This window comes from Colletotrichum tamarilloi, assembly GCF_030869305.1.
Source record: "Colletotrichum tamarilloi strain Tom-12 chromosome Unknown Scaffold_26.1, whole genome shotgun sequence".
NCBI classification, from domain to species: Eukaryota; Fungi; Ascomycota; class Sordariomycetes; order Glomerellales; family Glomerellaceae; genus Colletotrichum; species Colletotrichum tamarilloi.
The window spans coordinates 401,573-427,163 of record NW_026849409.1 but is presented as its reverse complement, the minus strand read 5'-3'; the positions used below and the strand labels follow the sequence as shown (position 1 = coordinate 427,163).

The following is a 25,591-nucleotide window of genomic DNA, read 5'->3' as shown; positions in this document are numbered from 1 at the left end:
GAGTGATCCGGTCGGGAGGTTGTTTGCGTGCGGTATAAATGACTGAAAGTTGAAGAGGAAGGGAGGTCTTGCGCTCCACAAAAGTACTAAAAGACAAGATCAGGATTAACGACTGAAGAAAGGAAAGGAAGCTATTCGCGGCCACTTTGAAGCGAGTGTTGGGATGGACGGTCCGAAGGTAGCAGATGCAGCGAGGAGGTGCGAGACAAATGAATGGACGGCCGTCATCGAAAGAGGAAAGAAGAAGAGAGAATCGATAGGTCTCTCGCGTTCCAGTCTTCGAGGCAAGAAAATAAAAGGTTGTGGGTTGAGAGTAGCGAAAGAACTTTGACGGTGGGGGTGGTAAGGCTGAATCTTCAACCATCACCCTCCTGCCTGGCGTCGCTCTCGAGTGGAAAGTGGCCTCCAGCTTCAGCCTGGATCCGGAAATCAGCGAAATAAATCACTTTGAAGTGGGTTCAATTGGCAGAGTCGGACTAGGCAAGAGTAAGGCCGGATCACCTAGACCTTCTGTCTCTCTCCAGTGTCTGGGACACTGCCTCGTCCGAATGGTAGAGTGGGTAAGGCCTGTAGAATGCTATATATTAAGAAAGAGAGGAAAATAGTGGAGGAAGGTTGCTTGGATTTGCTCTACAAAGCAGGAACAAAGCGGTCCCAACCTAAGGTTGAGTCAATAAGCCAGCTTCGACGACACCACGGATTTGCCTGTCTGACTTGAGCCTCACTCAGCGCTTTGAAATTCGACAGCCACATAATTACCTCACATACACGCAAGCTGAAGTAGCTATGTAAATTTTAGCGTCATTGAATGTATTGAGATATCGTCTTTCAATCACAATTACCGCCATCTCTGCCCACAAACCCTACCAAGCACACAGCGAAAGTATCCATCTCCTCTCCCAAACGCAGGCCACTCATCGAGCTGCGTCCTTACGTACTGGCTGACCTCCGTGCCTGGCCTGACCCATCCTATACCCAACATGTAGGCACCTGATCAGAACGATTTCCGTCCATGCCTCTACTGCAAGTCCGGTGTTGGCCCACACTTTGGACGCCATGCACATACATCGCCAAAGCTACGACATGTGTCATCCCTGTCGTGAGTCCATAAGAAGAATATAAGCTAATGTATAATCCTGAAGTAACTCCCTTTTGCAATAGACCCTCCTCTAGAGGTACGTCTCTATGATGGTATCCGCCTCGAAGCAGTTGTACACAATGAGCAGAAAGGACCATATTAATCATGATGAACCTGAATCTTTCGTGAATCCCCGAAACTCCTGTTTTCCCCAATGACATGCCTTGCTAGTATGAACCCCATTTTTGTGTGTTTGAATGTAACCGTGTAGTGCGGGCGCCTATGCTATTGCAGCAGGCAGAAGTGTATGAGGGACGAGACTTAGGAGTCCCGCCTCTTATTGTTGTTTATCCTAGTTTTGCGTCTTTCTCTAGGCTTCAGAAGAACCTGGACATGGCTCTGCTGAGATCAATGAAGTCGACGGGCTTGGTGACGTAGTCGCTGAACCCGGCCGCAACGCATTTGTCCTGAACATCGGACATGACATTGGCCGAAAGCGCAATGATGGGAAGCTTCTTGAACCCTTGCTCTTTCTCCCATTGTCGAATTTCTCGGCAGGCCTGGTAGCCATCCTTGCGTGGCATATGCAAGTCGCACTAGAAAGTTAGTCAGCAGAGCGACACGTCTTGCGAGATGATGAGCACTTACGAGTATCAAGGAGTAGTAGTTGTGGGCGTGACCAAACACCATTTCGGTGCACTCGGCGCCATCGGCGGCCACTTCAACCTCCACGCCAACCTTCTTCAAGTACTTCTGTAGAACCTTCTGGTTCACAGGGTTGTCTTCAACCAGTAGCACCTTATACCCTTTGTTGCCCATACGTTTTCCAATCTCCAGGTAACTCGCCTTCTGAGTTTCAACCATACGTTGCGCAGTTGAGCGGTTCCGATCAACGCTCAGATCGCGGACCTTGTCAGGATCAAAGATGACGGCAAACCTCGATGGCTTGACAGGTTTGTAGATGAAAGTGACGATGTTTTCTGACACAAGTTTCTCATACTTCGTATCTGTCGCAAGTCTCATTACAGCTTGCCGTTGAACTGAGTCTGATAGAATGAGGATTGTCGTGTTGTTGATGGTTGTCGACTTTGTAATCTGCTCCATGAGGCCGATAATCTCCTCTGGAGACGGCAAGTTGAGGACGATGTGAGTGAAATTGACAGACTCCTCTCCCCCAAGCAACTTCTGCGCCTTTTCGGTAGAGTCTAGTGCCGTGATTTGATGAGGCACATCCTTGGGCAGAGTCATCTCGATGTGTTGTGCCGTGGCTTCACGACTATGAGTCTGAGGGCAGATGATGAGGATGGAGTACATAGGAGGCTTCAAGTCTTCAGGCTTTGTCGGTTTGGAGGTCTCGGGTGTAGGCGTTTTGCCTGGTGAAGACTCGCTGGAAGGTAGCTCGAGCTTCATCTGCGACAGATCTTGGCCACTTGCTCTTGCTGCTTCGCTGAAGTGAACCAGTCCAACGTTGATCGAGGACACGGACGTAACGGACGTACGCTCCGTAGCCCGAGAGACGCCAGACTGGACTGATGGAGCTGAACTTCCGCTAGAAGCAACAGCAGGCGACGTGAACTCAGTGTCAGTCTTGGGGCTGTCTGTTGATGCGGGCGTAGGTGAGGGCAAGTTCTTTGAAGGGCGGATAATAGCCACATCTTGAGTCACATTGGAAGTGGGTTGCAAGCTCTCAGGACTCAAGGGTGCATCAGGATGATCCTCCTTTGTCGGCAAAGCAAACTTGGCAGTGAAGGTGAACGTTGACCCTTTTCCAGGGACAGCGCTACCTTCCATCTTACCTCCGTGCAGTTCCACCAACTGTCTCGAAATTACTAGTCCAAGACCACTTCCGCCATGCTGTCGGGTGCTGCTTCCATCGATTTGACTGAATGGCTTGAAGATGAGATCTGCCTCCTCCTTAGAGAAACCGCGGCCTGTGTCAATGATGGCGAACTCGAGCATGATCTCGTGCTGGTCCTGGGTCGAATCTTTGTTGGTATGAACCCTGCATCGACTGAAGACCTCTCCCTCGGCAGTGAACTTGATGGCATTGCCGATGACGTTAAGGAGCACTTGGCGAATCCGGACCTTATCGCCCTTGACCCAAGCCGGAACATCCTCCTCCACGATGTAATTCAGCTCCAGCCTTTTAGCAATAGCCATGGTGGAGACCAACTCATTGACATCCTCAATGAGAGAGCGGGTATGGAACCATTCGTATTTGAGCTTCATCATTCCGGCATCGACCTTCGACAAATCCAGAATGTCATTGATGATCATCAACAGACTGTTAGCACTCGTCTGAATGGTGTTGGTGTAGTCTCGCTGCTCTTCGTTGAGAATGGTGTCTTGCAGGAAGCTGACCATTCCTGAAATCCCAATGAGTGGCGTCCGGATCTCGTGCGACATGTTGCTCAGGAATCTACTCTTAGACTCCATAGCCTCCTTGAGTTTGGCTTCAAGTAGTTTGTGGTCGTTGATGTCCGTAGCTGAGCCAAAGTAGGAGCTGGCTCCATTTCCAAAGTCAATGTTGTCGATCTCGACGCACCGGATTAGGTGCCATCTGTACTCTCCATTCTTGGATCGTAACCGCACCTCGGTCGTGTATGATAGTCTGCCGTTGCTGTCGGTTGTCACTTTGATAATACCCTGCCTGGCCAAAGCCGTCAAATCAGCGGTGGGCATCTCGTAGACCGAGCTACTGCTCGAGCTGTTATTCCGTGACAAGGCTTGGTGGATGCCTCGAAGGTTGGTTTCCATCTGGCTTTGCGTTTTGCCCGATACAAGGCTGGCCAACGTCGCCTCAGATGACGCTGGGTCTTGGTGCCCTGTACGATCGAACTTGAATGGCATCGGCGTTGGTGGTCTGTCTGTGGGTATGTGGCATTTGGCCAGATCATCAGGATGCACAAAGTCCATGAAACCCAGGCCGAGGCAGTCTTCGAAACTCTGCCCCGTGTACGACAGCCATTGCTCGTTGGCAAAAGTGATACCTTCGTCTTCAGTTGCAGTGAATATGATTTGAGGGATGAGATTGGCCAGAAGTCTGTGCTTTGCCTCTGAGGCCTCAATCTCCTCTTGCCGTGCAGCCTTAAGTTCCGCAATATGTTGGTCATGAATATCCATGTAGGAGCCGAGGAATTGCATCATGACTCCACGTTTATCGCGGGACGCAACAGCACGAGCATAGAACCATCGGTAGGCCCCATCAAAGCGTTTGATGCGAACAGTCCTCGAGAACTGTTCACCAGTGCGTAAGGAATGGCTCCATGCCTTCAGATATTCATCTCTGTCGTCTGGATGAATGCTGCCCCAAGGATCGGCAGCCAGATCAGAGACTGTCTGACCGCGGTAGGTAAGGTAGCGACTATTGACCCAGACGATTTCGCCTGACTGCGGCAGCGAGACAAAGACGTGAGCAGGCAAAGAGTCTAGTATGAGACCCTTGAGACGATCTGATGGCGGTGGCATGTCTACTGGGCCGACATTTATGGAGCCTGTTCGAGTCGGAGCAGTGTGGGGTACCGGTCTACTGACCACACTTGAGCTAGGTGGTAGCGATTGGAAGCTCGTCGCAAAGTCGGCACCGTAGGAATGCAAGAGAGTGTGATGACTGCCGTCGGAACTTCTCTGGTCAGCTGACTTGAGTCGAGGTTCGAGCACAGCGATTTCGTCGAGATAATTCTTGAGTTCGTGGGAGAGCACTCTCTTGGAACCTCCCGGCGTCGATACTCGGCTTTCGACGTTGAGCTCGACCAGGTCTTCTCTCTCCCCAGGCGTCTGAGCAGGCTCCGTGTTAAGAGGCTTGTATGAAGCGGAGAGACGAGCTTGGCGCTTGTCCAGTGGCGAATCTTCCTTTGAACTTCTTCTTGTCCTCTGAGAAGTCGCAGAAGCCATCTCAGCCCTCGAATTGCCCGGCTTCAGCTTGGTGCCAAAGTAGCTGTCTCCCCCAACTTGCGCAGGACTGGTCGCAAATCCAGACTTGTCAATGGCATGATGCATGGAACCAGGCGTGCCAAGTGGGGAGCCAGCAGCACTCTTGGAGACACCTGAGTAATCGCTGGGACTGGTAATGCTGCCCGCGAGCGAACGTTGGGCCACCATGTCATCAGAGGCCATAAAGCTTAGATTGCCGATGCTGGCAGGGTCTGCTAGGGGACGCCCGTCGGCAGCAAGCGCACCGAACCCGGCAGTGTGAGGCCTGCGCCGGTTGAGACCAGCAAGCTCTGTCTCCAAATTCGTATAATGACGACATAGAGAAAAGGAGGTTGCTAGGTGCGGGGCAAGATACTCTAGTGAATGGCGAAGGTTTGATGGATATGGGATGACGGGACTGAGAATCGACAGAATAGCAATAGGCGCGGGCTTATCTTTGCGCTGCCATGGGGATGAGGCAGCATCGTCATCATCATCGCCGCCAGTAGCGTCCTGGGCTTCACTGCGGCTGCGAGAGTGAGATTTTTGCTCCAGGATGGTTGTGTCAAGCTTGAAGGGATGGACAGGCTTTGAAAGCAGTAGATGTGTCAACGGAATGTGAAGGACTGTCCATGCGTTATCCACGCCAATAGCTTCAGGAGGTCGCATTCCTGCGTAGTCTGCAGGTGCAGACTCGGGGTTGAAAGAGTCCTCATCGACCATGGCATCAGTGAAGAAGGGGTTCTCGTTCGGATCTGCCCGCACGGCTGGAGACGGCGCCGGGGACTGGGACCAAGGCGATGGCGGTGCCTGTTCAAACTCCTCGTATTTGGGGGTGAGTGGGCGTGGCTCGTCCTCGGAAAGTCGCGAAATTATGCTAGATGGCTTGTCACCGCTGTGACTACGGCTAGAGCTCCAGGAGGAACTTGAACCACTCAAAATCGTCGAAAGCTTTTGTGTAGACTCGATTCGGCCCCTCTTCAGCTTTTTCCTTGCTGCCTCAGCTGAGGTCGTGTTGGCTGTCACTCTTGACTTGGCTGGCGTCTCCTCTGGCAAGTTCTGAAGATAGGGGTAACTTCTTGTCAGTGCGATGACCTTGCCTCGTTCAAGAACACGCATGACACCGCCGTGGTCGATGAGAGGATCAGCCTCGTAATCCAGAGCTTGAAGCACAGGAAGCACTCTACCCTCTGTGTCGGATTGAGCGCCAGTTGGAGCCTCCCAGCTCGGTACGTTCTGCTCTTCAGCGTCATGCTCAGCGAGTGCAGATTGGTTCAAAGCTGGCCCGAGTGGCTCTTGGGCCATGTCCTCGGTCGCCTGGCCAGGCGGGAAGTAGCTTTTGCTTCTGCCCAGTTGCGCAGGTCGGCGTGAGGGCAAGAGCCTCTCATTGCTGGTTCCTTTTCGTTCCCTATTCTCCTCATATGTCGTGAATGAGTGCCGAGTTTGGAGACTGGGTCGAGACAACATCCTGGGTCGTGCCGCATCTTCGGGTAAAGGAGGCTCTTCCGAGCCAATGTCGCCGGCGCTACTGGGTATCAAACTGCTTCCCCTTGCCATATATCCGAGGCTGAGGTCGTCCTCCTGGTGCTCGTTGTACGTTGCTTTCTGACCCCAGGGCACGTTCTCGATATCGGTGGTGTCAGCCGGCACAGCAAGTGTCACTCTCTCGGCTTTGTAGACGTCTCTCATGATTTGAACGACGGTGTTCCACCACGCATCCATTCCCGGCTCGGCATTGAGCATCAGCGACAGATCATAGAGGTTTGGGCTTGGGAAATCGCCCTCCAGTTGGCCAGTGGCTCCGGCGGGGAGAAAGGTAAGGGCCGATGCTGGTGTTGATGAGCCGGACATGACCCTATCTTGAGCGGCGCCGAAACCCTCGAACGACATACCCTGCGCCATGAAAGCGGCCGCAGTTGGGGACATGTTCCCAAATGGTCGATTCATCGCGCCCGGGCCGTACCCCGGCGTATACATGCGCGGGAAGGGGTAAGAAGGAGTTCCCGCGATATGACCGGGCGTCATGCCGCCACGAATGGTGTTGCCGGACTCCGTTGACGTTGTGGTTAGATTGGACGATGTCGTTGCCAAGCCCGCGATTCCAGCCTGTGTGCGCGGCGAGTTGCCACTTTCCTCCTGGATTGGTGAGACGCGCACCTTGTCGGGGGTTGTCGCCATTAAGCCTCTCGTCGCCATCTCGCGCTTCTCCAAGTCTCGTGCCAATCGCTCTCGGTATCGATTTAGTTGTATCTGGGATTCAGAAAGGGCCGGTGGCGTCTCGTCGTCGGTCCCTGCAGCATACTCAGTTTTACTTTTTGGTTCCTTGCCGCCCATGCCACCAGCAACGTCATCACTAGCCCTGGACACACCCGCGCTGCGCTTCAGGTTAGTATCCGGACCAGCACCGCCAGGACTCGTAGCCTTGGTGACGAAGGGTTCGGTTTGCGCCCTGGAGCGGTCGCTGGGCGACTTTGAAGACTGCTCCTTGGACACATCCGCCATTGCGGCTCGCGCATGTCTACCAGTCTTTAAAGAATCGAGTGTCAGTCCATGGCGGGGGCTCGGAAGGTTGACGGGCGATTCTTTGGCAGGCGACTTTTTCGAATCGGGCGTCGTTCGTCTTGGAAGGCTAAGCCGACGCGCAGAGGACGAGTCTTTCTTGTCTACTGGAAGGCTCGTGCTTGGCATTCCTCATAGACTAGAGCGCCCCATACACAGAGATGGTGAAGTGTTGGTCGGGATTGGTGATGTCGCTTCGAGAAGGTGTCCGGCCGGGTCGTGACGAACAGTGACGGCGAATAAACGTGTTGTGGCAAAGTCGAAAGAGGAGGTGGACGACGAGGGGTTCGGTCGCGGTATTTTGGAGTGGGAGAGGGGAAAAGTCACGGTTGGAAAAATTCGATCGACGGGATGCGGTGAGGCGAACGAAGGTGACGATCTGGAAGTCGAAGGAAAATGCCGTAAGTAAGAGCGCGTGGTGCAGTGGTGGAGGAAAGATTGCAACGGTCTGGTTTGTATTGGTAACTCGTGGTGAAGGGTGAGGCAAGGTTAGGTAGGTTGGTGTGGGATGGTACGGATGGGATGTGCGTTTGGACTGAACTGAAAGAGGCATGGGCTGGAAGAGAACGGGACTGGGACCAGGCCTACCTAGCAGGTCTTTTAGGACTGGGAATGGGGACAGGAGCAAGTATGCGTGTCCGTAACGCCTATCGTGGTGTGTTGAGGGGCGTGTGCAATATTCCCGGCGCTGATTCTCTTTCTCTTTCAGTTTCTGTCGGAATGGGTCTCCTCAGTCTCTCCTCTCTCTCTATCTTTCTCTTTCTCAAAAGTCTGCGTTGACGGCGGGCCTGACGGGAACGGTGACGGTGACGGTGACGGTGACGGATGACGGAGAACAGGGGGGGCGGGGAGCGGGCAGAAGACTGGAGGAAGCGAAGCGAAGCGAGAAACGCAGCAAGAGGGCGTGGGAATTTGGGAAGGAGAGGCACAATGGACGAAAAGATCAAGAAAGGAAAGGGTGGACGGTCCACCGGGGGCCTATGACGTAGCCCCGGGCCCAGCTGAGAAATAAGGTACCTGACGGGATGGGCCACCTCTGATTCCAACCGCACGGCATGCGAAAGGCGGCGGCGGCGGCGGCGGCGGCGGCGGCCACAAATCACAGTCAGCTTCAGCTGTCCAGTCGCGGAGGGTGAACCAACCAGTCAGTAAACCCTCAGTCGCCAGCGTCGTCAATGTCTCGGTCAACACTGTAGGTAAGCTAGCTGGCTACCCTATTGGAACTGGAATCACCGGCCATTGCCTCCTATCCCGTTCATCAAATCAAGCTCTTTCCCAAGGTTCTTGGGCAGAAAATAGCTAATTACGGGCAGCCACCAAACCAGAGGGAAAGAACCTAAGAAGAAAACACACAGGTCTGCCAACGGGTGCTTCCTTGGAAGATAACTGGTCTAGTGGGCCCGTCATCCCTGCACCATTGAAGTATCGATACTCGGCTTACTCACTCTTTTCGACGTACCGATCGTTCATCTGTCCTACCTTGGTATTCAATAAGGCATTCATGACAGATGGACCGACAGGACAGTCCTGAATCCACTACAGTTTCGAGCAAAACAACACCACCTCACTCATCAACACATTGCAATCTCCAGCTAAACTACAATTCACACTTCTCGGGCTTCTGTATACAGAGATGTTCTTTGATATACCTCCATACATTTAGCAGTAGCAGCTGGCTATCTACCTTGGTGCACCCGGCCACAGCCAGTGGCCCAACCAGTGCGGTCCGGATAGTCGCATCGTCAACATCCACGATAAAGTCGCGCGGATGTACAACAGTAAAGGTACAGGTACATGAAAATGTACGTGCCCTGGCAAGATGTGGGGAGTCCTGCACCGATACGTGCCCCATTACATCACACGGCATGGCTGCCGCTGGCCCCCAAGCTCCACACTCGCGGCATCCACTCAAATCTGCCTCTCCGTCTTCGTTAAACCCGTCTATCCTCGATTAATTGCTTCTGGAATCCCCTCCGTCTCGAACTCGTCCGTTTCTGCAAAGGTTGCTGGCCCTGGTCCGCCGCACAGGCAGACGGACATTCACTCATCGCATCTCAATTGTTGGTGCGAATCTGCATCTGAGCACGCAACCAATTCTCTTCCCAGCCTCTATATTCTATCCCGGGATCCACCCCCAGACAACGCCGCAGTCCGCACCGCATCGCATAGTGCCCCTGGTAAAGACGCGGCGGCTCACGGCTCGCGGACCTGGGAATCTCGGAGCCAGAAAGGCTGTGAGGCTCCGTCGGATACTGTCCGCCGTTTCAATGGCAACTCCACGTCTCCCGTAACGGAACCCACCCGGCCGTTCACAAGGCCGGGTTTCCCATACCTGAACAGGGCCTTTTCCTTCGCCTCGCACACATGAGCCGCTACAGGACAACCACTAGTCGGCCTTGTTTTGACATATCGAACGCTCCCCGGACCATGGTGTCTCCGTTCAACCTCCAAGGCAGCGGCAAGCTCATGACTCTCTGCGCTCTCTAACCACCTCCACAAACACCACCATCGTATGCGTACCCAAGTTATAACGCGTTGGAGGTTGGCGGGACGTCCTAGACACGACACGGGACACGGATTCCCGCACCTCGATCCAGTATCCAGACGGAACTACCCAGGCAATCCGGCCCGATTTTAGATACCACGCGGCCATCAAAAACTTCAGACTCGTGGTACACAACGTTTAGATCGACCATCGTGCTCATGGCAAAACCCCCTGCCCTCCCCCGAACTCCGGAACAGGCCGCAAACAAACCAACAAAGGCAGCCAGGGCAGATCCCAATGCGCCGCGCTGCCGTCAACTCTAACCTGGTTTGCCCACAAAAAATTCAAAACGGCACGATGCAAGGTCGTACACAAATACAACGTCGTTGCAGCAAATTCTCGACTAAGACGGCATCCAGGGCGATCATGTTCCAACAAAAGACGTGGAAGGAAAGTTGATTTGCCAGGCACAGTATACTATCGTGCAGCAAGTTGAGACTCTGATCGAGTCACGGATATGTCACAATTACGAAGCATCCGTTGACTCCATCAAGTTCGCGTACAATACCTCGGACCGCGCATGTCTTTCACTTGTCTGGTCTGCGCTCTGGTGACCGCCGCTATTGTTCGACTCAGGTGGTCAGAATCGAATTGTCACACGCTCGTCCGCGTCGGACTCCAGCACTCGTTCCCACTGCAAAGCTACAATTCACGACAAGCTAGCATGGCAAGGTATGCTGGGCCATCTTTTGATTTGAAGGTGGTCAACTGACAGAGTCCCGCCCCGGCTCCCCGCACTGTAATGGACCTGGTTTTTTAATCATTGGGCGACGCTATTTGGTTGTCGCGATTTAAGGCTACACTCAGTTGACGACTGCGATCGAGTTTGTGGGGATTGATACACACGTCTTGTTGATGAACTCCACCACACCAGGGCAAGAAATTGGGATATGCCCTGGGAAACGGTGAGTTGGAACGACGACGCGGTGATGTCTGCAGCCTTGCTTTGCAGAATTTTCCCACCCCTTCGACCTGTACCCAGCAATTTGGTATTACGCCGGGATTCACTTTTACTCTATTTGCTCATATTGACGAGCTGATGAGCGAAAACAGGCCGTTTCTTGCCCAGTTCCCATTTACCCCAATCGTGGAACGGCGACCAGCCAAATGGAATGACTGATTAACTCACTTCTGGCATCTCAGACCTCACTAATGCGCGGTATACGGGGCATAACAAGCTTGTCAAGCCATATCGGTGAACGCCATAGGCTTAGTTACGACGGGGACGTGATCATTAGTGGGCTAGCTAGATGGCACCTGTTCCAGAAAAGAATGTGGCCATCCCATTCTGGCTCTGCAGCCGGAGCGGGTGTCACGCCGCCATTGCGCCGGTTATTCACTAACCTCCACTGCTAAACAAGACGCGATAACTTCGGACGTGACTGGCCACTGGACTCCTCGAAAGGGGGACGGCGATGCTGCCGCGGCAGGGTTTCCGTCCACGTTTGATTGGCGACTGGGCCACAACTCAGGCGGGCTTGTTTCCATTCAGTGTTTGTCTGTCTTGCATTTGCGCCAAATGCTCCCTTCCTTCCCCTTTCCCCCTTTTAGTTTCCTCTTGCAAGTTTCAATAGCAAGCAACCACTCACTTGGTCATTGACACGAACGGAAGGTGTGCTCGCTATTCCCAACACTCGTGGATAGCACAGCTAGTCACGCGACCTGCCCTGCTTCCTTCTCTCCATGAAATCGATAGCAAAGGCAAGAGGCTCCACGCTGACGGCATGGTGCAACATCGAAACTTCTTGCCTTACTCAGAAACGCACACTCTACCTTACCAACTCGTCACTTCATAGGAGAGACAGCGAGGGGTGATGGGCGAAGTTACTTGCTACACTACAGACACAGCCGACGCCTTTTTCTCGACCCTGAATCCAGGTTGGACCCCTTATTTGTGCCTACATGTATACAGAGAACAAGACAACATCCTACAGCATCAAGACAAACTCATCGAGCTAACGGACGCTGCTCCGGATACAAGGGAGAGCTTCAGGTACTTGGATGAGGTACTCCGTACGGCAGAGCCAATTTCAATTACATCGCGCTGTCAGCAACCCACAAACCCCAGCGAAGACCAGAATGCGGTTTGAAAGGAGAGTCAACTCTTATTGAGCCTAGCTCACGGCTTGCGCAGACGCTCCTCTCCACAGGCCACAGGGCAGACTGGTCCTTTTCGACAACGCATGACCTTTCAGACCCCTGAAGCTTGTCTCTCTCACGCTAAATGAGGATAAAATGACGTCAACATACATCGTAGCTTTCTCGATGGCGCCCTAACTGCAATGGGAATCCTGGCCCCCAGTCCCAGAGGCGCAAATGTACCACTGTACCAACAACCTAAGGTACCGCAGTACAGGCACCACAGGACATCGCATTGCGGCGGATTGCTGCATTTCTCCATCATTCGAGCCTCCTTTTCGCAGTACCCTACGTAGTATACGAATTCCCTTTGACACCTGGGCTACTTATCATCTTGGCTCGTAATTGGCTAACTACACAACCGATGCATTCAAAATCAAATGCGAGCTTGGCCTCACTCCCCAATCACATTGGTTCCACAAACCGATTTCCGGGAGACCATCGTCCCAACATAACCATTACCGCGGACCTGACAGCTTTTTCTGCCCAGCGCTTGAGCGCCTTGAAAGCAGACCATCGAACCCCAGGCCCCATCTCGCCTGTTCCAACACTACTGTACTCCGTACCAAGGTCATCTCCTCCCAGCTAGACACTAATTGAGACGGCAAGATCTGTCAGTCGTGACTATTGCGGTAGGTACTTCGTGAGACTATCACGAGATTGACAGCGCTCTAGAAGCCTTCCTCTTCCGTCCAACCCAGCCATGCGCGTTTCCGCCGCTATTGGGCCCCGGTGCGGACTTCCCAGCATACGACCAAGCCAATCATCAAGGACACGGCGCGACAACGCAGTTTTCTTACCTATCCGCATTAGTTGGCATGCAGGAGTCCGATATTTGCCAGCCACGACGGCGCTCGTGCTATATCTAAAAGGTAGGTTGCGGCAGGCACGCATGCACATTACACACTCATCATCTATACCCCGCTACACGCAGCTCCCGTCTCCCGTCGCCCGTCTCCCGTCGCCCGTCTCCCGTCGCCCGTCTCCCGCCTTCAGCGTGCCACGCGGGCATCTTTCTCCGGCTTTAGTCATCATAGACCGTCCGTATACTACAGTGAACGCCAGCCCAAATATCTGCGACCAATCGTTCAGACGGACGTGGGGAGCACGCCCGTCATTCCAGCCTGAACTTGGGATGAACTGAGACGGAAGCCACCAAGTGGCGTACGAGATCTGAATTTCGGGAAGGGGAAAACGACTTCAACTTGTCTTGCAACGCGTTCCCGAGACCGCTGAACGGCGGAAGCAGCGGGGAGGCCGATATCTCGTTGCGAAACCCGCAGCGTTTGCCTTGATCTTCACTGAGACTTTCTTGTTCCTGTCCGCATGCCAAGATTTTGCCATGTCAAGATTCGAGGCCCGGAACCGACAAGACGGCAGCATCGGCACCAGGAAATGTTTGAAAGCTGATCCCCGTTTTCACGCAAGCCACAAATTCCAGCCACCCAGTGTGGCTGGATTTTACGTCTCAGCCACGAACACTCTAGACCTCAGCACATCGCGAGCTTCACTTTGGAAATCTGCCTACCGTACTAACGCCTTGGTAGATCCCTTGTCCTCGAAAACTGAAGTTCAAATCCACAGGCAGTGGTTCCCAGGCGTCCGACTGGTGTTAGCGGGCTTATGAGATGGAGCACACCGCGTGGCGCATGCCCAAGTCCATAGCTCCTCGACATTTCGCCCTCCTTTAAGCGTGGCGGCGATGGCGGATGGCACATTGACCAACCAATCAATCAGAATGCGCTGAAATTTCCTTCTGTTGCCCCGAAAAGCCTCAAACGTGTCCCGAGTTGATGGATGGGGGCCCGGGAAAGGAGTTTTGCAGTTCTTGCTGGCTAACGCTTTGTGGACAAGTCCCAGCCGCCCCCGGACGTTAGCGTCGACAGACGAAAGCTGAGACGGCAGATGAAAGTCATTTCTCTGCTTTTTCAAGACCTACAGAGTACGGAGGACATGGACGTTTATCGTCGATCTCGATGAAAGTACCAATTGGTTTCCACTTTGCATTTCGCCGGAGGCAGTTCCAATCTCTTAGCCTGAGAGGCTGGCTAGTTGCCCCCGATCATGTTCGATTAAGTTTCTGGTCTCGAATCCCAGCTGTTTGGTCGCGTCTCCTGGACTTTGTTTGTGTCACTGGTAGACTCGGCCGAGCAGGGGGTGCTTTGATGGACTCCTCGCGAGAGGCTTGTTGTTTTTGAGATTGACCCAGGCTCTGCCAATGTCGTAGGACCAACTACTCTGCCTTCCGCCTCGTCCTGACCCAGGAATGACCCATGGCAAATATGACCGTAGTTGACATGAATTACTTCGTACATACTAAGAGCCAACGTCAGGAGCAGGCTCCGGACCACCCTTACACACAGGCCCACTGCAAGATAGTCTTGCCTCATCTACCCACTTCTCGAGTCCTTGTACGGATAAAGGGGGGGAGTTCCTTCTCGAGTCTTGACGGGTAATGCTCAGCCGTAGGGCCAGGATTGCAAACTGACAGATCCTGTCCATGAGAATATGTATGATCCTCCTCTAGTGCCAGTTGAGAACCGGTTTCCCGAGAACCAGGGCAGACGGCCTAGCTGTTGCGGAATATCTACAGCAATACTCCTTGGACTAGAGCTGTCTCCTGTATTCGATGGCAGAAATAAGCCCATAGAAATTTCTACATCGTGCTCGGTATTCACTGCGCCGCGGCGTTCCAGCCATCCACCCAAACAACATTTCCACTGAACCGGCGAGGAACGCCCCACTGGGCCCGATATCAGACTGGTAAAAATGCAAAACAAAACATACAACACCAGGTATTCGCTGGTCGTCACCGACCCAACTACTAATCCGGCCCTCATTGGCTTATCTATGGGAGAGCGGACGGGATCCCGAGTTTTCCAATGGGTATGGTCGTATGTGGTCGTTTGGCGATGCAGAGTTGCTGATATCGTGAACGCGAAATCTCGTGATGCTGGTGTTGCGGCTCTACCATCCATCCCCCACAATGGATTCAGAGAGCCTTTTCAATGAAACCAACTATTTTACTGGCTTAGAAGTCCTCAACTTCAAGATCTCAGTCTTTGTGGTTTATTTATGGTGTGGTGTTTTGGCGATGTCAATTCCTCGCATTCTCAGCCTCATTTGTTTTCCCCGCCCTGAGTTCGAGATGACCTAGTCAATAATGAAATGAACACACGTTACAGATTCCATCCGAATGGTTAGCATAAGCTCTATTATAATCGTCCTTTTTGTTGAATGACAAGCCCATTAATTTTTAGCTGCTCTGTGCTATTCAACAGGAATCCACATTTCGTAGTACATCTCTACTCCACTACTACTTGAGCAGCACGGGGACATATAATCGCACGGAACACCACACGCGAAACCAATCCAATATCATCTCAGGTAATCGGATATTTTCAAGCTGCTTTGCTTTATTGACATGATACCTGGATCATGTTCCACACTCCCGGATTGCTGTGCGCATAAAAATAACGACCTCTTAGGATGGAAGGAGATGAATTGTGTTTACGAGATGTTGCGATAACTATTAGTCAGAGTCTCGACTTTGTGATTTCCGCTCCAGGTTATTGCAACTGTATAATAGGACGGCAATCTCTAGTAAGTATCGAACCTCTAGTAAATATCGATTTATTCTGGCCGTGTCATCGCAGCATCAGAGAGACTCCGATAGAAAGCTTATGATAAGTCAGCAAACCTCGACCTCTTTGAAACACACGGAAGATCGAATCATGGAAACGTGAGTACACCTAATCAGGAGGAGTCAACAGCGAACATGCAACCAAAAGCCTCCCCTCGGTTGGCTCCGGTGAAGAAGGGGTTGAGGGAAAACCCGGTTCAAGAGGGAAAACATCTATGCCAGGCTATAGGATCCAATGGCTGTTCGAATACGAGATTTGTCATGGCGAACTTCACAAAGGCATGAACTTCTTGTCTGTTTCCCCTCGAGATACACCTTGCTACTTATGCGGGACCAACCAAATAGCCTCAAAGAGGGCTCCCGCCAGAGTGGTGTTCATCAACGTAGTACTCTCATACCAGCAATCTAGTGTCATTGAGAGATATAACTCCTCTCCATAGATGACGTGCTCTGCAACACAGATCAAGTGATGCACAGGAAAGTGATAAAACCAACACTCGAACATGTTGACTTCCTCACAAGATACATGAAAGTGATGTTCCAAGTGTATATAGAGTATAGGTAGCTTCGACCGAGTGATATGCCCAGGACAATGGCAAAGAGGAGTCACTTGGATATGTTTCTCCATAAGCCTTCCCAGTCACAGTCTTCGCCAACTCTCACGTGTCGCTTGACCGCCCTAGACCGATTTTCACTTCTCGCCGCACCGATAGAAAGAATTGGGTACCTATATGAGAGGAGAATACGATCTGGTGCTGGAGTCTGGGGCCCATACGCCTCAGTCTCGAAGGAGTCCCGAGGGTCTTGCGGCGTGGATTTTTTAGATGGTGTTATATCAGTCAAACACTCTCGATGATATATACAGTCATGAGTATTAGTATACCGTCTCGTCTTTGGAGGGCAGGCAAGCTACAGTCTCAACATGGCGCCTTGGCTAGTTATATATTTACCACTGTCGAAACCCACGGCGGCACTCACCATCTGAAGCAAATTCTCGTGAAGCCTGCCTAACCTTGTACTTCTTCCAGGAAGCTGTACGCGGGACTTCGCGGATCGTGCGAAAGGAGCGACTAGCGTGACGGACGAGAAGGTTACATTACCAGTAGAGGAAAGACAGACTCGTTCGCTCCGGGAAGCAGCATTCGGCCTGATGGATTTCAGTTACTCGGTGACCAAACGCGACCTTGAATGGCTCTGAATTATATGGATGAAGACGTAAGCCCGGAAACCATCACCGAGGACCTGACGTGGTTTTCCCAGCCGGCTCAGTGATATTGGAAATTGAGAAATGCGCTAAGCTGGAATGAGGAAATACTCTGACGTGACAGCGTCTCGTCAAGGTGCAAAACAATCACTGAATAGGGCAGAGAACAGTTTCACGGGCTGCTCGCATGCTTTTTTCTTCAATCATCCAAGACTGGGTCGCCTCGGAAGACCGGACGGCTAAGTTCCCCACTCTCATTGGACCGGCGCCGATCCGGATAGAACCGCGAAGCCGAACCCCCGGGAGCTCCGGGGTTCGGGTGTCCCCTGTCATACCCCACCATAGCTCCGCCAATGTACCTATTTCGATACTGGAGGATGCGGCATCGTGGATATCTCACTACGATTATATATATGCAACATGGTAAGCGATATTCCCATCCCGAATGCGGTGCAGCAAATGAGCGTACTGATCAACGCAGCAGCAGAAGGATATGACTGAGAGTGCTTGCCACTATCAAGTCAACTTCGAGAACTCAAGTTCATAATGAAAAGCACATTACAATGTCAAGTGACCCGGGAGTAGCCGTTGCGAGATTCCCTTCACTACATCTCACAGGGGCGATGGCTTGGGCTGAATCAAACCCGTCTCTGCGGGGACTTGAAGGCTCATGGAATTATTTAAGGGAAAGTACTCGCATGCGCCTGCACCAAGCTCAATGAAATCTGCCAAGCACTCAGTAATTAAAACAGGCTGTAAGGGCAATAGTAAGTTGCATGTGAAGCACCACCAACAAGGGTGTGCATTACACGCCTTCTGATTGGCTGTGGTCAAGGAGCTTCCAGGCCTAAAGTGCGAGGCTGCGATCTTTTCCTCATAGCCTTGTGGCGCCCACTTTCACTTCTTCCAACTCACCTGTCCGATCACCCATTGATTTCTTACGCAAATAATCCGCGACCTGCTAGACGTCCCGCTGGGTATTTGCGACCGCTAAACTTACGAATCGAGCGACCGAAACCCGACGTACGAAGCAATACGAAGATCGGGGCCTCCGATCGACGTCATCCATCATGGCCGACTCCGATGGCGAGTACCATGACATGTCTGATGATGACTTGCAGGTGACCAACGGTAGAGGCGGCGATGCGAGAAAAGGTGGAAAGAAGGGGAAAGGCGGCAATTCCAAGGCGCGATGGGAGGAGGTCAAGCGAAGTTGGGAGCAAGTCACAGAGGGCGCTGACGGCAGTCTCGCGGTCGGGGCAAGCTTGGAGGCCGAGAAGAGGAGGAGGCTGCTGAGAGACACAACGCCACTGCAGCGCGGCATTATCAGACATCTGGTGCTGGTGCTAGACATGTCATTCGCCATGACCGAGAAGGACATGCTCCCGAACCGCTATCGTGTAGCCTGGGCGTACGCGGCCGACTTCGTGAAGGAGTACTTCGAACAGAACCCAATCTCGCAGCTGGGCATCGTCGGCATGCGAGATGGCGTGGCTCTACGAATCAGCGAGATGAGCGGCAATCCGACAGACCACCTGGAGAAGCTGAAAGAATTCGAGGGCCAAGATCCGTCAGGCAACCCAAGTTTGCAGAATGCGCTTGAGATGTGTCGCGGTGCCCTTTTGTACGTGATAATGCCATTCCCTAAGCTTTACAGACAGATACTGACTCTGACCCGACAGCCACGCACCTTCCCACGGCACACGAGAAGTCCTAATAGTATTTGGCGCCCTCCTCTCCTCCGACCCGGGCGACATCCATACCACAATAGACTCCCTCATATCCGATAAAATCCGCGTTACCATCGTCGGCCTCGCGGCGCAGGTCGCCATCTGCGGAGAACTATGCACCCGCACCAACGCCGGCGACGACACGCAGTACAGCGTCTGCATGAACGATGCCCACTTCCGCGATCTCCTCCTCGCCGCCACGACCCCACCCGTTACCCGGACGGCCGCCCAGAGCACCGCTTCTCTGCTCATGATGGGCTTCCCCTCGCGCACTCTCGCGCAGGGCGAGACGACAGCCGTATGCGCCTGCCATAACAAACCCGCCCGCGAAGGCTATCTCTGCACGCGATGCGCTACCCGCGTGTGTCGTCTGCCCATCGAGTGTCCCGCCTGTAGTTTGACGCTCATCCTCTCCACCCATCTCGCGCGCTCATACCACCATCTCTTTCCGTTACGGAACTGGATCGAGGTCACCTGGGCCGCGGCCGCCAAGTCGAAAGCATGCTATTCGTGCCTCACCAACTTTCCGGAACCGCCCAAGGCCTCCAAGAAGAAGGACAAGGGCAAGGACCAAGATGGCGTGACTACGACGACAGGGCCCGTTGCCCCGACCCCGGTGAAAGCGGCAGAGCTGAAGGGGGTTAGTGAAAGCGGACGGTACGCCTGCACGGTGTGTGATAATCACTTTTGCATCGACTGCGACGTCTACGCGCATGAGGTCATTCACAACTGCCCTGGATGCCAAAGTGACACCCGTGGGGCGGCGATGGAGGTGATTAACGAGACGAATGGGGCGCATGAGCATCAAACCAATGGAACGGCTATGGTGGTGGACTCATGACACTAACAGATATATGGGAAACGGAATATAGGATGGTGGATCTTGGAGGAAGCGTGGAGCTCCCATGGAGGAGAGAGAGAGGAAGCAGCGCTCTGGCTAGAGTTGGCCAACACTCGGCAGTTTGCATTTGGACAAACGGATGGCAGCATCAACGGAGCACAGGAATTGGAGAAAAGAGTTCATCGGCGCAAGAGGTCCAGGTAAGGACCATGTTTTTAAATATACCTATCGTACCCTGCAGAACACCCTCAACAAGAAGTTGGCTGGCTGAGAGATGAGCATCTTGGCCTCACATTCGACACCATCACGAGTGCGGATACGAACAATTGTGTGATACTGAAATGAGGTTGAACTTGGTTTAACTACCTGTTTCTGCTTTACAAGTTTCCACGTTCGGCCTGCTCGCGCTCAATAGCCTCGAACAAGCTCTTGAAGTTACCGGCACCGAAACCCTCAAAGTGGTTGCGCTGGATAATCTCAACAAAGACGGTGGGGCGGTCCATGAGCGGCTTAGTGAAGAGCTGAAGCAAGTATCCCTGCTCGTCGTAGTCGATAAGAATGTTGAGCGCCTCAATGGTGACGAGGTCCTCCTTGAGCTCCCAGTTGCGCTTCTCCGTCTTGAGGCGGTGGCGCATGGTGTCATAGTAGGTCGAGGGGACGTTGATGAACTCAACGCCGCGGGCGCGCATGGCCGACACGGTGGTGATGATGTCCTGGGTCAGTAAGGCAATGTGCTGGACGCCGGCGCCCGAGTTGAAGACGACGTACTCCTCGATCTGAGACTTCTTCTTGCCGGGCGCGGGTTCGTTGATGGGCATCTTGACCATGTTGTTGGCCGAGGCCATGACGATGGAGTTGAGGGCCGAGAACTCTGTGCAGATTTGCGAGTCGTCGACGGACCAGAAGCGGTGGAAGGACAGGCACTGCTCGTAAAAGGCGCAGGCCGACACCATTTCGTTCCAGGACTGGTTGCCGACGCAGTGGTCGATCCGGGCCAGGGGCACGTTGGGGAGCGTGACGGTGGCCGTGGTGGGCTTCGCGGCGCGGAAGCCCGGGAGGAAGGGACCCGAATATCCGTTGCGGCAGATGAGCGTGTGCGTCGTGTCGCCGTAGGTGCGGATGACGGCGGTCAGGACGTTGCCGTGTTCCTTGTCCTTGAGAACGGTCGGGGGCTGAACGGCATCGGCGCCCTCTGAGACGGCCTTGTTGTATACGCCCTCGACATTGTCGACCTCGAAGGCGACATCCTTTACGGCGTCGCCGTGCTTCTCGAGGTGAGCGTGAATCTCGCGCAGGAGCTCTCGCTCCGCGTCTGAGATGGGCTCATCCTCGGGGAGGTGGGCCAGTGATCGCACCGGGGAGGTGAAGACGAAACGGACGTCGTTGTTGGCGACGGCGTACGAGGCGATATACCTGCTGCCCGTTTCGAGGCCCTTGTATGCTACGGTTTTGAAGCCGAAGAGAGTAGTGTAGTAAGCAGCGGCCTGCTTGGCGTTGCCAACCCACCAGGTTACGTGATCGTAGCCCTGGAAGTTGGGCGGCGGATGCTGTACTGCGAGTCCATCGCCGAGATCTGTTGATGCCGGGTAGGCGGCTTGCTGTGGCGGGGAGTCTGTGATAGCAGAAGGGGACATTGACACTCAGAAGTTTTCGGGGGTGACAGGACTAGGGTCAAGGAGTATGAGCGTGTGTAAGTGCGTAATGATTCTCTGATAAGAGGCAGACAGAGTCGATGGTTAAATCTAGTGAGATTGTAGACGTTGCTCGTTGAGGAAAAGGGGGGGGACTGTCCGTGTTATGTACGTTGCACCGTCTATCCTTATATGTACCAAGACACTGACACTGTATTATCATATATGAACCTTATTCAACGACGGACTTCCGCCTTTGGAGGACAAGGACTTGAGTAATCCTGCATTCCACGCCCGTAGATTGGTGGCTCCCCGTCGCCGCATCTAACGCTTGTCACTGGCCAACCTTCCCTCCCGGGCGGGGGTAGTCTCTAGATCCTGTCTCTGTCCACAGTCCTTGCGCATAGGCAATTCGTGACGGGACGGGCGCCATCCTAGAATGGCTTCGATACCTGGCAGTAGCGTCCCGAAGTAGAAGGAGAGGTTGGCAGCGGTAAAGCGTAGAGCCGGCGGTACAGCGTTGAGGTGAGATGCCAATCGCAAGCGGAAAGGCGCCGGCCGAGTGTGATGGCCGCGGTGAGCCGCGATAAGCCGCCGCTGGCCGGCCCATGTGCGGCGCGGCTTTGACGGGTTCCCCACCCATGCTTCGGATGCTCCAGGCTATGCCCGCCATCCCGCGCAGCACCCTCCCAGATTCAACCTGGAATACAAAGAACAGGAGGGCACAGGCGACCAAGCCGCTGTTTCCGTTCATCCTGGGGAACGTCTGGGCTCTCTGCTTGTGGGATGGGTGGGGTACCCACCATGACGGCATGTGCCTTATCTCATCGCCTCTGAAACCCTTTCGTAGCCGTCGCAGTGCGGAATGTGAGCATCTGCTGCTTGGCCCCCCGCTGAAGCCGCTCGAAAGTGTTGCGTCTGATAAAGGTTGCCGTGCTGCCAGCCAGTCCTGGCGGTGTTTGTCACTTTTGAGATCGGAAAAAAGCGTAGTCGGTCCATCGTCACGCATCGCAAAAAAGTTCGATTTATCTCGAATCTGTTCCTTCGACAAAGAACATCAGTATTCTTCCCAAAATTATTCAATCTCCAATTCAACACTCCAATATGGCTTCTGTGGACCTGACTCGACGAGACGTAAACGTACTTGACAAGATCAAGGACCCCGAATCCGACCCTTCGGCGAACGTCCTCCTCGACCCATCCCTGCCCCGGGATCCTCACATCGCTGATGCCGCTGTCTACGAGCGAGTGATACAGAAGGAGCGTGAGATCATCATGTCCATGCAACAGCTCGAACTTCAATTGGCAGGATTGCGGCCGAGAACTGTATCTGAACCGGTGCAAGAGTACAAAGGACTTCTCTCGAAGCTGGACGATTTCATCGAAGCGTACCCCAACTATGCCAGCGCGAGGAACAACCGCGTACAAGCGCTGAGGCGGCTGTACGGAGACACGATGCTGTTGGCGGGAGCACCACCAACGCCGCAACGGCTCGTACAGGCGCCCGAAAGCGCCGAGTTGATCCGGTACTCAAAGATCGCCCTGGAAGATAGTGAAAAGTCTATCTCCCTCTTGACGCCGCGTACAATGTTCGGCGCCATGTCGCCTCAGGCAGCCAAGACCCTATCGCTAGCATACACGCAGCGCGCCGCCATCTACCACATGACTGCCAAGCTCGTAGAGGAGCACAGCGTACAGGTCGCGGAAGGGAGGCGAGAAGACAGCTGGACGAAGCTTGTGTTCGAGGAGGCGGCGTCTCGGGACTTTGCCTATGGCGGAAGGTACGGCAACGAGATCGCTAAGGGTCTGGCAGTGAGCACGAATCCCACGGCGAAGCTATGCGGGCAGATGGTCCGGGAGGCGATGAAGAAGGAGTATGGGCCGTCCTACGGCGAGTAAGGGTGTATATAGTATCAACAAGTTGCAAATGTAAGCAAAGGCGGTTGAAGCGTCGCATCTCCTCCCTTGCCAATGGCTGTCACTATGAGTGCCTATGCGGAAGCCTTGAGAAGCCCTAGACGTCTAGGTATCCGATTGGGTTAGTCAGAGATCGTACCAGTGTACTGCTGATAGACACCGTACCTCTTCACCGCCACAATGGTCTCTTGTGTAGTCTTGCCCTTTTCCTTCTCCTCGCGATTGATTCTCGTCGCAGCGGCACCAAGTCCAATCACCAAGGCAAAGATGGGATCCGCGACCTTGGAGATGATATACGCAGGTGGAGGAGCCATGGTGTGTGTTTGGGTATTGTCGTCGTCGTCGTCGTCGTCGTCGTCGTCGTCGCGGGAGGTCGCGTCGTTCGTGGGGCGTGGTAAAGCTAGGCTGTTGTTGAAAGGGATCGGAGGAAGTTCGCGATGAGCTCCGTGGCCAGCTTGGGAAGTGGAGCAGACTGAGCGCCATCGGGCACGGTACCTGGGTACCAGTGGCCCGTCCAGTAGAGCTCCAGCGCGGACGCTGGTCAGTGGAAGCGTCCTTCCATTGCCAACAGCCCCCACTTGCAGCACCACCCACCACCAGTGATTCGCCTATTCCCCAGTGAAATTTCGACCACGTGACCGGGCACATGCTTAGGTCCCTCCCTCCCACGGATCAATTTTGAAATTTCCTCTAGGTTATCAAATCCAGGATCTCACGTCGCAGCAACTTTCACCAACCGCCCAGTACGCCCAGCACCCACCGACAGCGCAGGTCAAAATGAAGTTCCTCAAGGTCGGCAGAGTCGCCATCATCACCCACGGCCGTTACGCCGGCAAGAAGGTACGATTATATACGAAAATTCTCGAGAAAGCCTACCCCGTCGCAGTACTATTTTCAACCCCGACTTCGCGAGAAGGAGGGGCGCGGATGAAGGTCACCCAACATCGATGTCGAGGAGTGTGAAAGTGTTTGGCCAGGGAACTATGGGAAGGAAATTATGGCGACGACTATACGAAACGATTCCGAATTGCGAAAAGAACAGGAGGAAACACCGATCCGACCAAACACTTTTTACACTCTTCGAGCGTCCGATATTTTGGGTTGAGGGCATCCACGAAATTTACTGCGGAGGACAATGGTGGATTGTGTTGGGGCACTTGCCCACACATACACATCCAATAATCCCGAGCGATTGCTAACGTTCCTCTCTGCAGGTCGTCATCATCCAGCCTGTCGACTCTGGCAACAAGGCTCACCCCTTCGGCCACGCCCTGGTCGCCGGCATCGAGCGCTACCCCTCCAAGATCACCCGCCGCATGTCCAAGACCCGCCAGGAGAAGCGCAACAAGATCAAGCCCTTCGTCAAGCTTGTCAACTACAACCACTTGATGCCCACCCGCTACACTCTCGAGCTCGAGGGCCTCAAGGGCGTCGTCAGCAACGACACCTTCAAGGAGGTCACCCAGCGTGAGGATGCCAAGAAGCAGGTGAAGAAGGTTCTGGAGGAGCGTTACACGAGCGGAAAGAACAGATGGTTCTTCACGCCTCTGAGTATGTCACTCTCTCTCCTCACATCCAACGTCTGCCATCTTTCCTCCGGGGGCTCCCTTCCCCGCGAGGCAGAGGCTATGCGTCGGCTACTGGCAATTCGTACATGTACTAATACCAAGCACAGGATTTTAAAGGACAAACCGTTTTCTGCAATCGTCAACAGGTCGGGGAGTTGGGCTGGCTTGTAAAGAGCATCAATTGGCATCTGAGGTCCTCGGTTTAAGGGCTCCCAATGAGAAACCATTGAAATCCAAGACGTTTGCCCTGTGATACCTCAACAAACTGGAAAAAATGCCGCCGCGCTGCTGCTGTGACCGGAAGAGTGATAGACACAAAAGAAGTGAGAGTAAAAAGGGGTCAAGGGTCTATGATGACTGATGGGTATGATTCAGCCCTCGGCCGTGGGATGGCCATGATCAATGGAACATGAAATAAGCAAGTCAAACCAACTTTTCCAGCCAAATCGAGTCGTGATAGTTGCTATGGTCCCTACCTAGGTATGCTGAGTGCTTTCAATTTCATGCCATCAATACTCGGCAGCCCACCGGCTCAGTTGCGGTGCGACCCACATAACTTGTTGCACAAAATATTGTAACCCACCCACACAACCCTCTATTACAAGCCAAGACCGAATTGCTGAAACCACGGCTCACGTTAGATGTTGAGACCATCGCCGTTTAGATTGAGCGCTCTTGTAGTGTGATGTTGTTTTCTGGCCTGATGCATCATAATTGCAGAGGATGACAGCTATAAGCTAGAAACACTCTTACTGGCCGAAGCTTCTTTTCCATTCGCGAACTCAAGTTTGGCATGCCTAGTAAGTGGTCTCAAGTGAGCCGAG

General features: G+C 53.5%; 9 protein-coding genes across 9 annotated transcripts; 4 read left to right on the top strand and 5 right to left on the bottom strand.

Annotated features, from left to right (window-relative positions):
* Positions 1 to 1,455: 1,455 nt before the first annotated feature.
* CTAM01_07987 (hsp90-like protein) lies at positions 1,456 to 7,678 on the bottom strand (the record flags this gene model as incomplete). The annotated part of the gene is made up of 2 exons (XM_060524008.1): positions 1,456 to 1,674; positions 1,727 to 7,678. The coding sequence occupies 2 exons, from the start codon at positions 7,676 to 7,678 to the stop codon at positions 1,456 to 1,458; spliced, it is 6,171 nt and encodes a 2,056-aa protein (XP_060381463.1).
* Positions 7,679 to 8,071: 393 nt separating this feature from the next.
* On the top strand, positions 8,072 to 8,329 carry CTAM01_07986 (uncharacterized protein; the record flags this gene model as incomplete). The annotated part of the gene is made up of 1 exon (XM_060524007.1): positions 8,072 to 8,329. The coding sequence occupies one exon, from the start codon at positions 8,072 to 8,074 to the stop codon at positions 8,327 to 8,329; it is 258 nt and encodes an 85-aa protein (XP_060381462.1).
* Positions 8,330 to 14,692: 6,363 nt separating this feature from the next.
* On the bottom strand, positions 14,693 to 15,073 carry CTAM01_07985 (uncharacterized protein; the record flags this gene model as incomplete). Its single annotated transcript, XM_060524006.1, has 1 exon — positions 14,693 to 15,073. The coding sequence occupies one exon, from the start codon at positions 15,071 to 15,073 to the stop codon at positions 14,693 to 14,695; it is 381 nt and encodes a 126-aa protein (XP_060381461.1).
* A 2,972-nt stretch (positions 15,074 to 18,045) lies between these two features.
* Positions 18,046 to 19,651, top strand: CTAM01_07984 (uncharacterized protein; the record flags this gene model as incomplete). The annotated part of the gene is made up of 2 exons (XM_060524005.1): positions 18,046 to 18,704; positions 18,763 to 19,651. Coding segments are annotated over 2 exons (1,548 nt in total), but the record flags the coding sequence as incomplete, so codon positions are not given.
* A 377-nt stretch (positions 19,652 to 20,028) lies between these two features.
* Positions 20,029 to 21,285, bottom strand: CTAM01_07983 (4-hydroxyphenylpyruvate dioxygenase; the record flags this gene model as incomplete). The annotated part of the gene is made up of 1 exon (XM_060524004.1): positions 20,029 to 21,285. One exon carries the CDS (start codon positions 21,283 to 21,285, stop codon positions 20,029 to 20,031), a length of 1,257 nt encoding a protein of 418 aa, XP_060381459.1.
* A 331-nt stretch (positions 21,286 to 21,616) lies between these two features.
* On the bottom strand, positions 21,617 to 22,036 carry CTAM01_07982 (uncharacterized protein; the record flags this gene model as incomplete). Its single annotated transcript, XM_060524003.1, has 1 exon — positions 21,617 to 22,036. One exon carries the CDS (start codon positions 22,034 to 22,036, stop codon positions 21,617 to 21,619), a length of 420 nt encoding a protein of 139 aa, XP_060381458.1.
* Positions 22,037 to 22,386: 350 nt separating this feature from the next.
* CTAM01_07981 (uncharacterized protein) lies at positions 22,387 to 23,181 on the top strand (the record flags this gene model as incomplete). The annotated part of the gene is made up of 1 exon (XM_060524002.1): positions 22,387 to 23,181. The coding sequence occupies one exon, from the start codon at positions 22,387 to 22,389 to the stop codon at positions 23,179 to 23,181; it is 795 nt and encodes a 264-aa protein (XP_060381457.1).
* Positions 23,182 to 23,273: 92 nt separating this feature from the next.
* CTAM01_07980 (uncharacterized protein) lies at positions 23,274 to 23,513 on the bottom strand (the record flags this gene model as incomplete). The annotated part of the gene is made up of 2 exons (XM_060524001.1): positions 23,274 to 23,304; positions 23,365 to 23,513. 2 exons carry the CDS (start codon positions 23,511 to 23,513, stop codon positions 23,274 to 23,276), a joined length of 180 nt encoding a protein of 59 aa, XP_060381456.1.
* A 463-nt stretch (positions 23,514 to 23,976) lies between these two features.
* CTAM01_07979 (ribosomal protein L27) lies at positions 23,977 to 25,431 on the top strand (the record flags this gene model as incomplete). The annotated part of the gene is made up of 3 exons (XM_060524000.1): positions 23,977 to 24,039; positions 24,414 to 24,750; positions 25,409 to 25,431. The coding sequence occupies 3 exons, from the start codon at positions 23,977 to 23,979 to the stop codon at positions 25,429 to 25,431; spliced, it is 423 nt and encodes a 140-aa protein (XP_060381455.1).
* Positions 25,432 to 25,591: the final 160 nt, after the last annotated feature.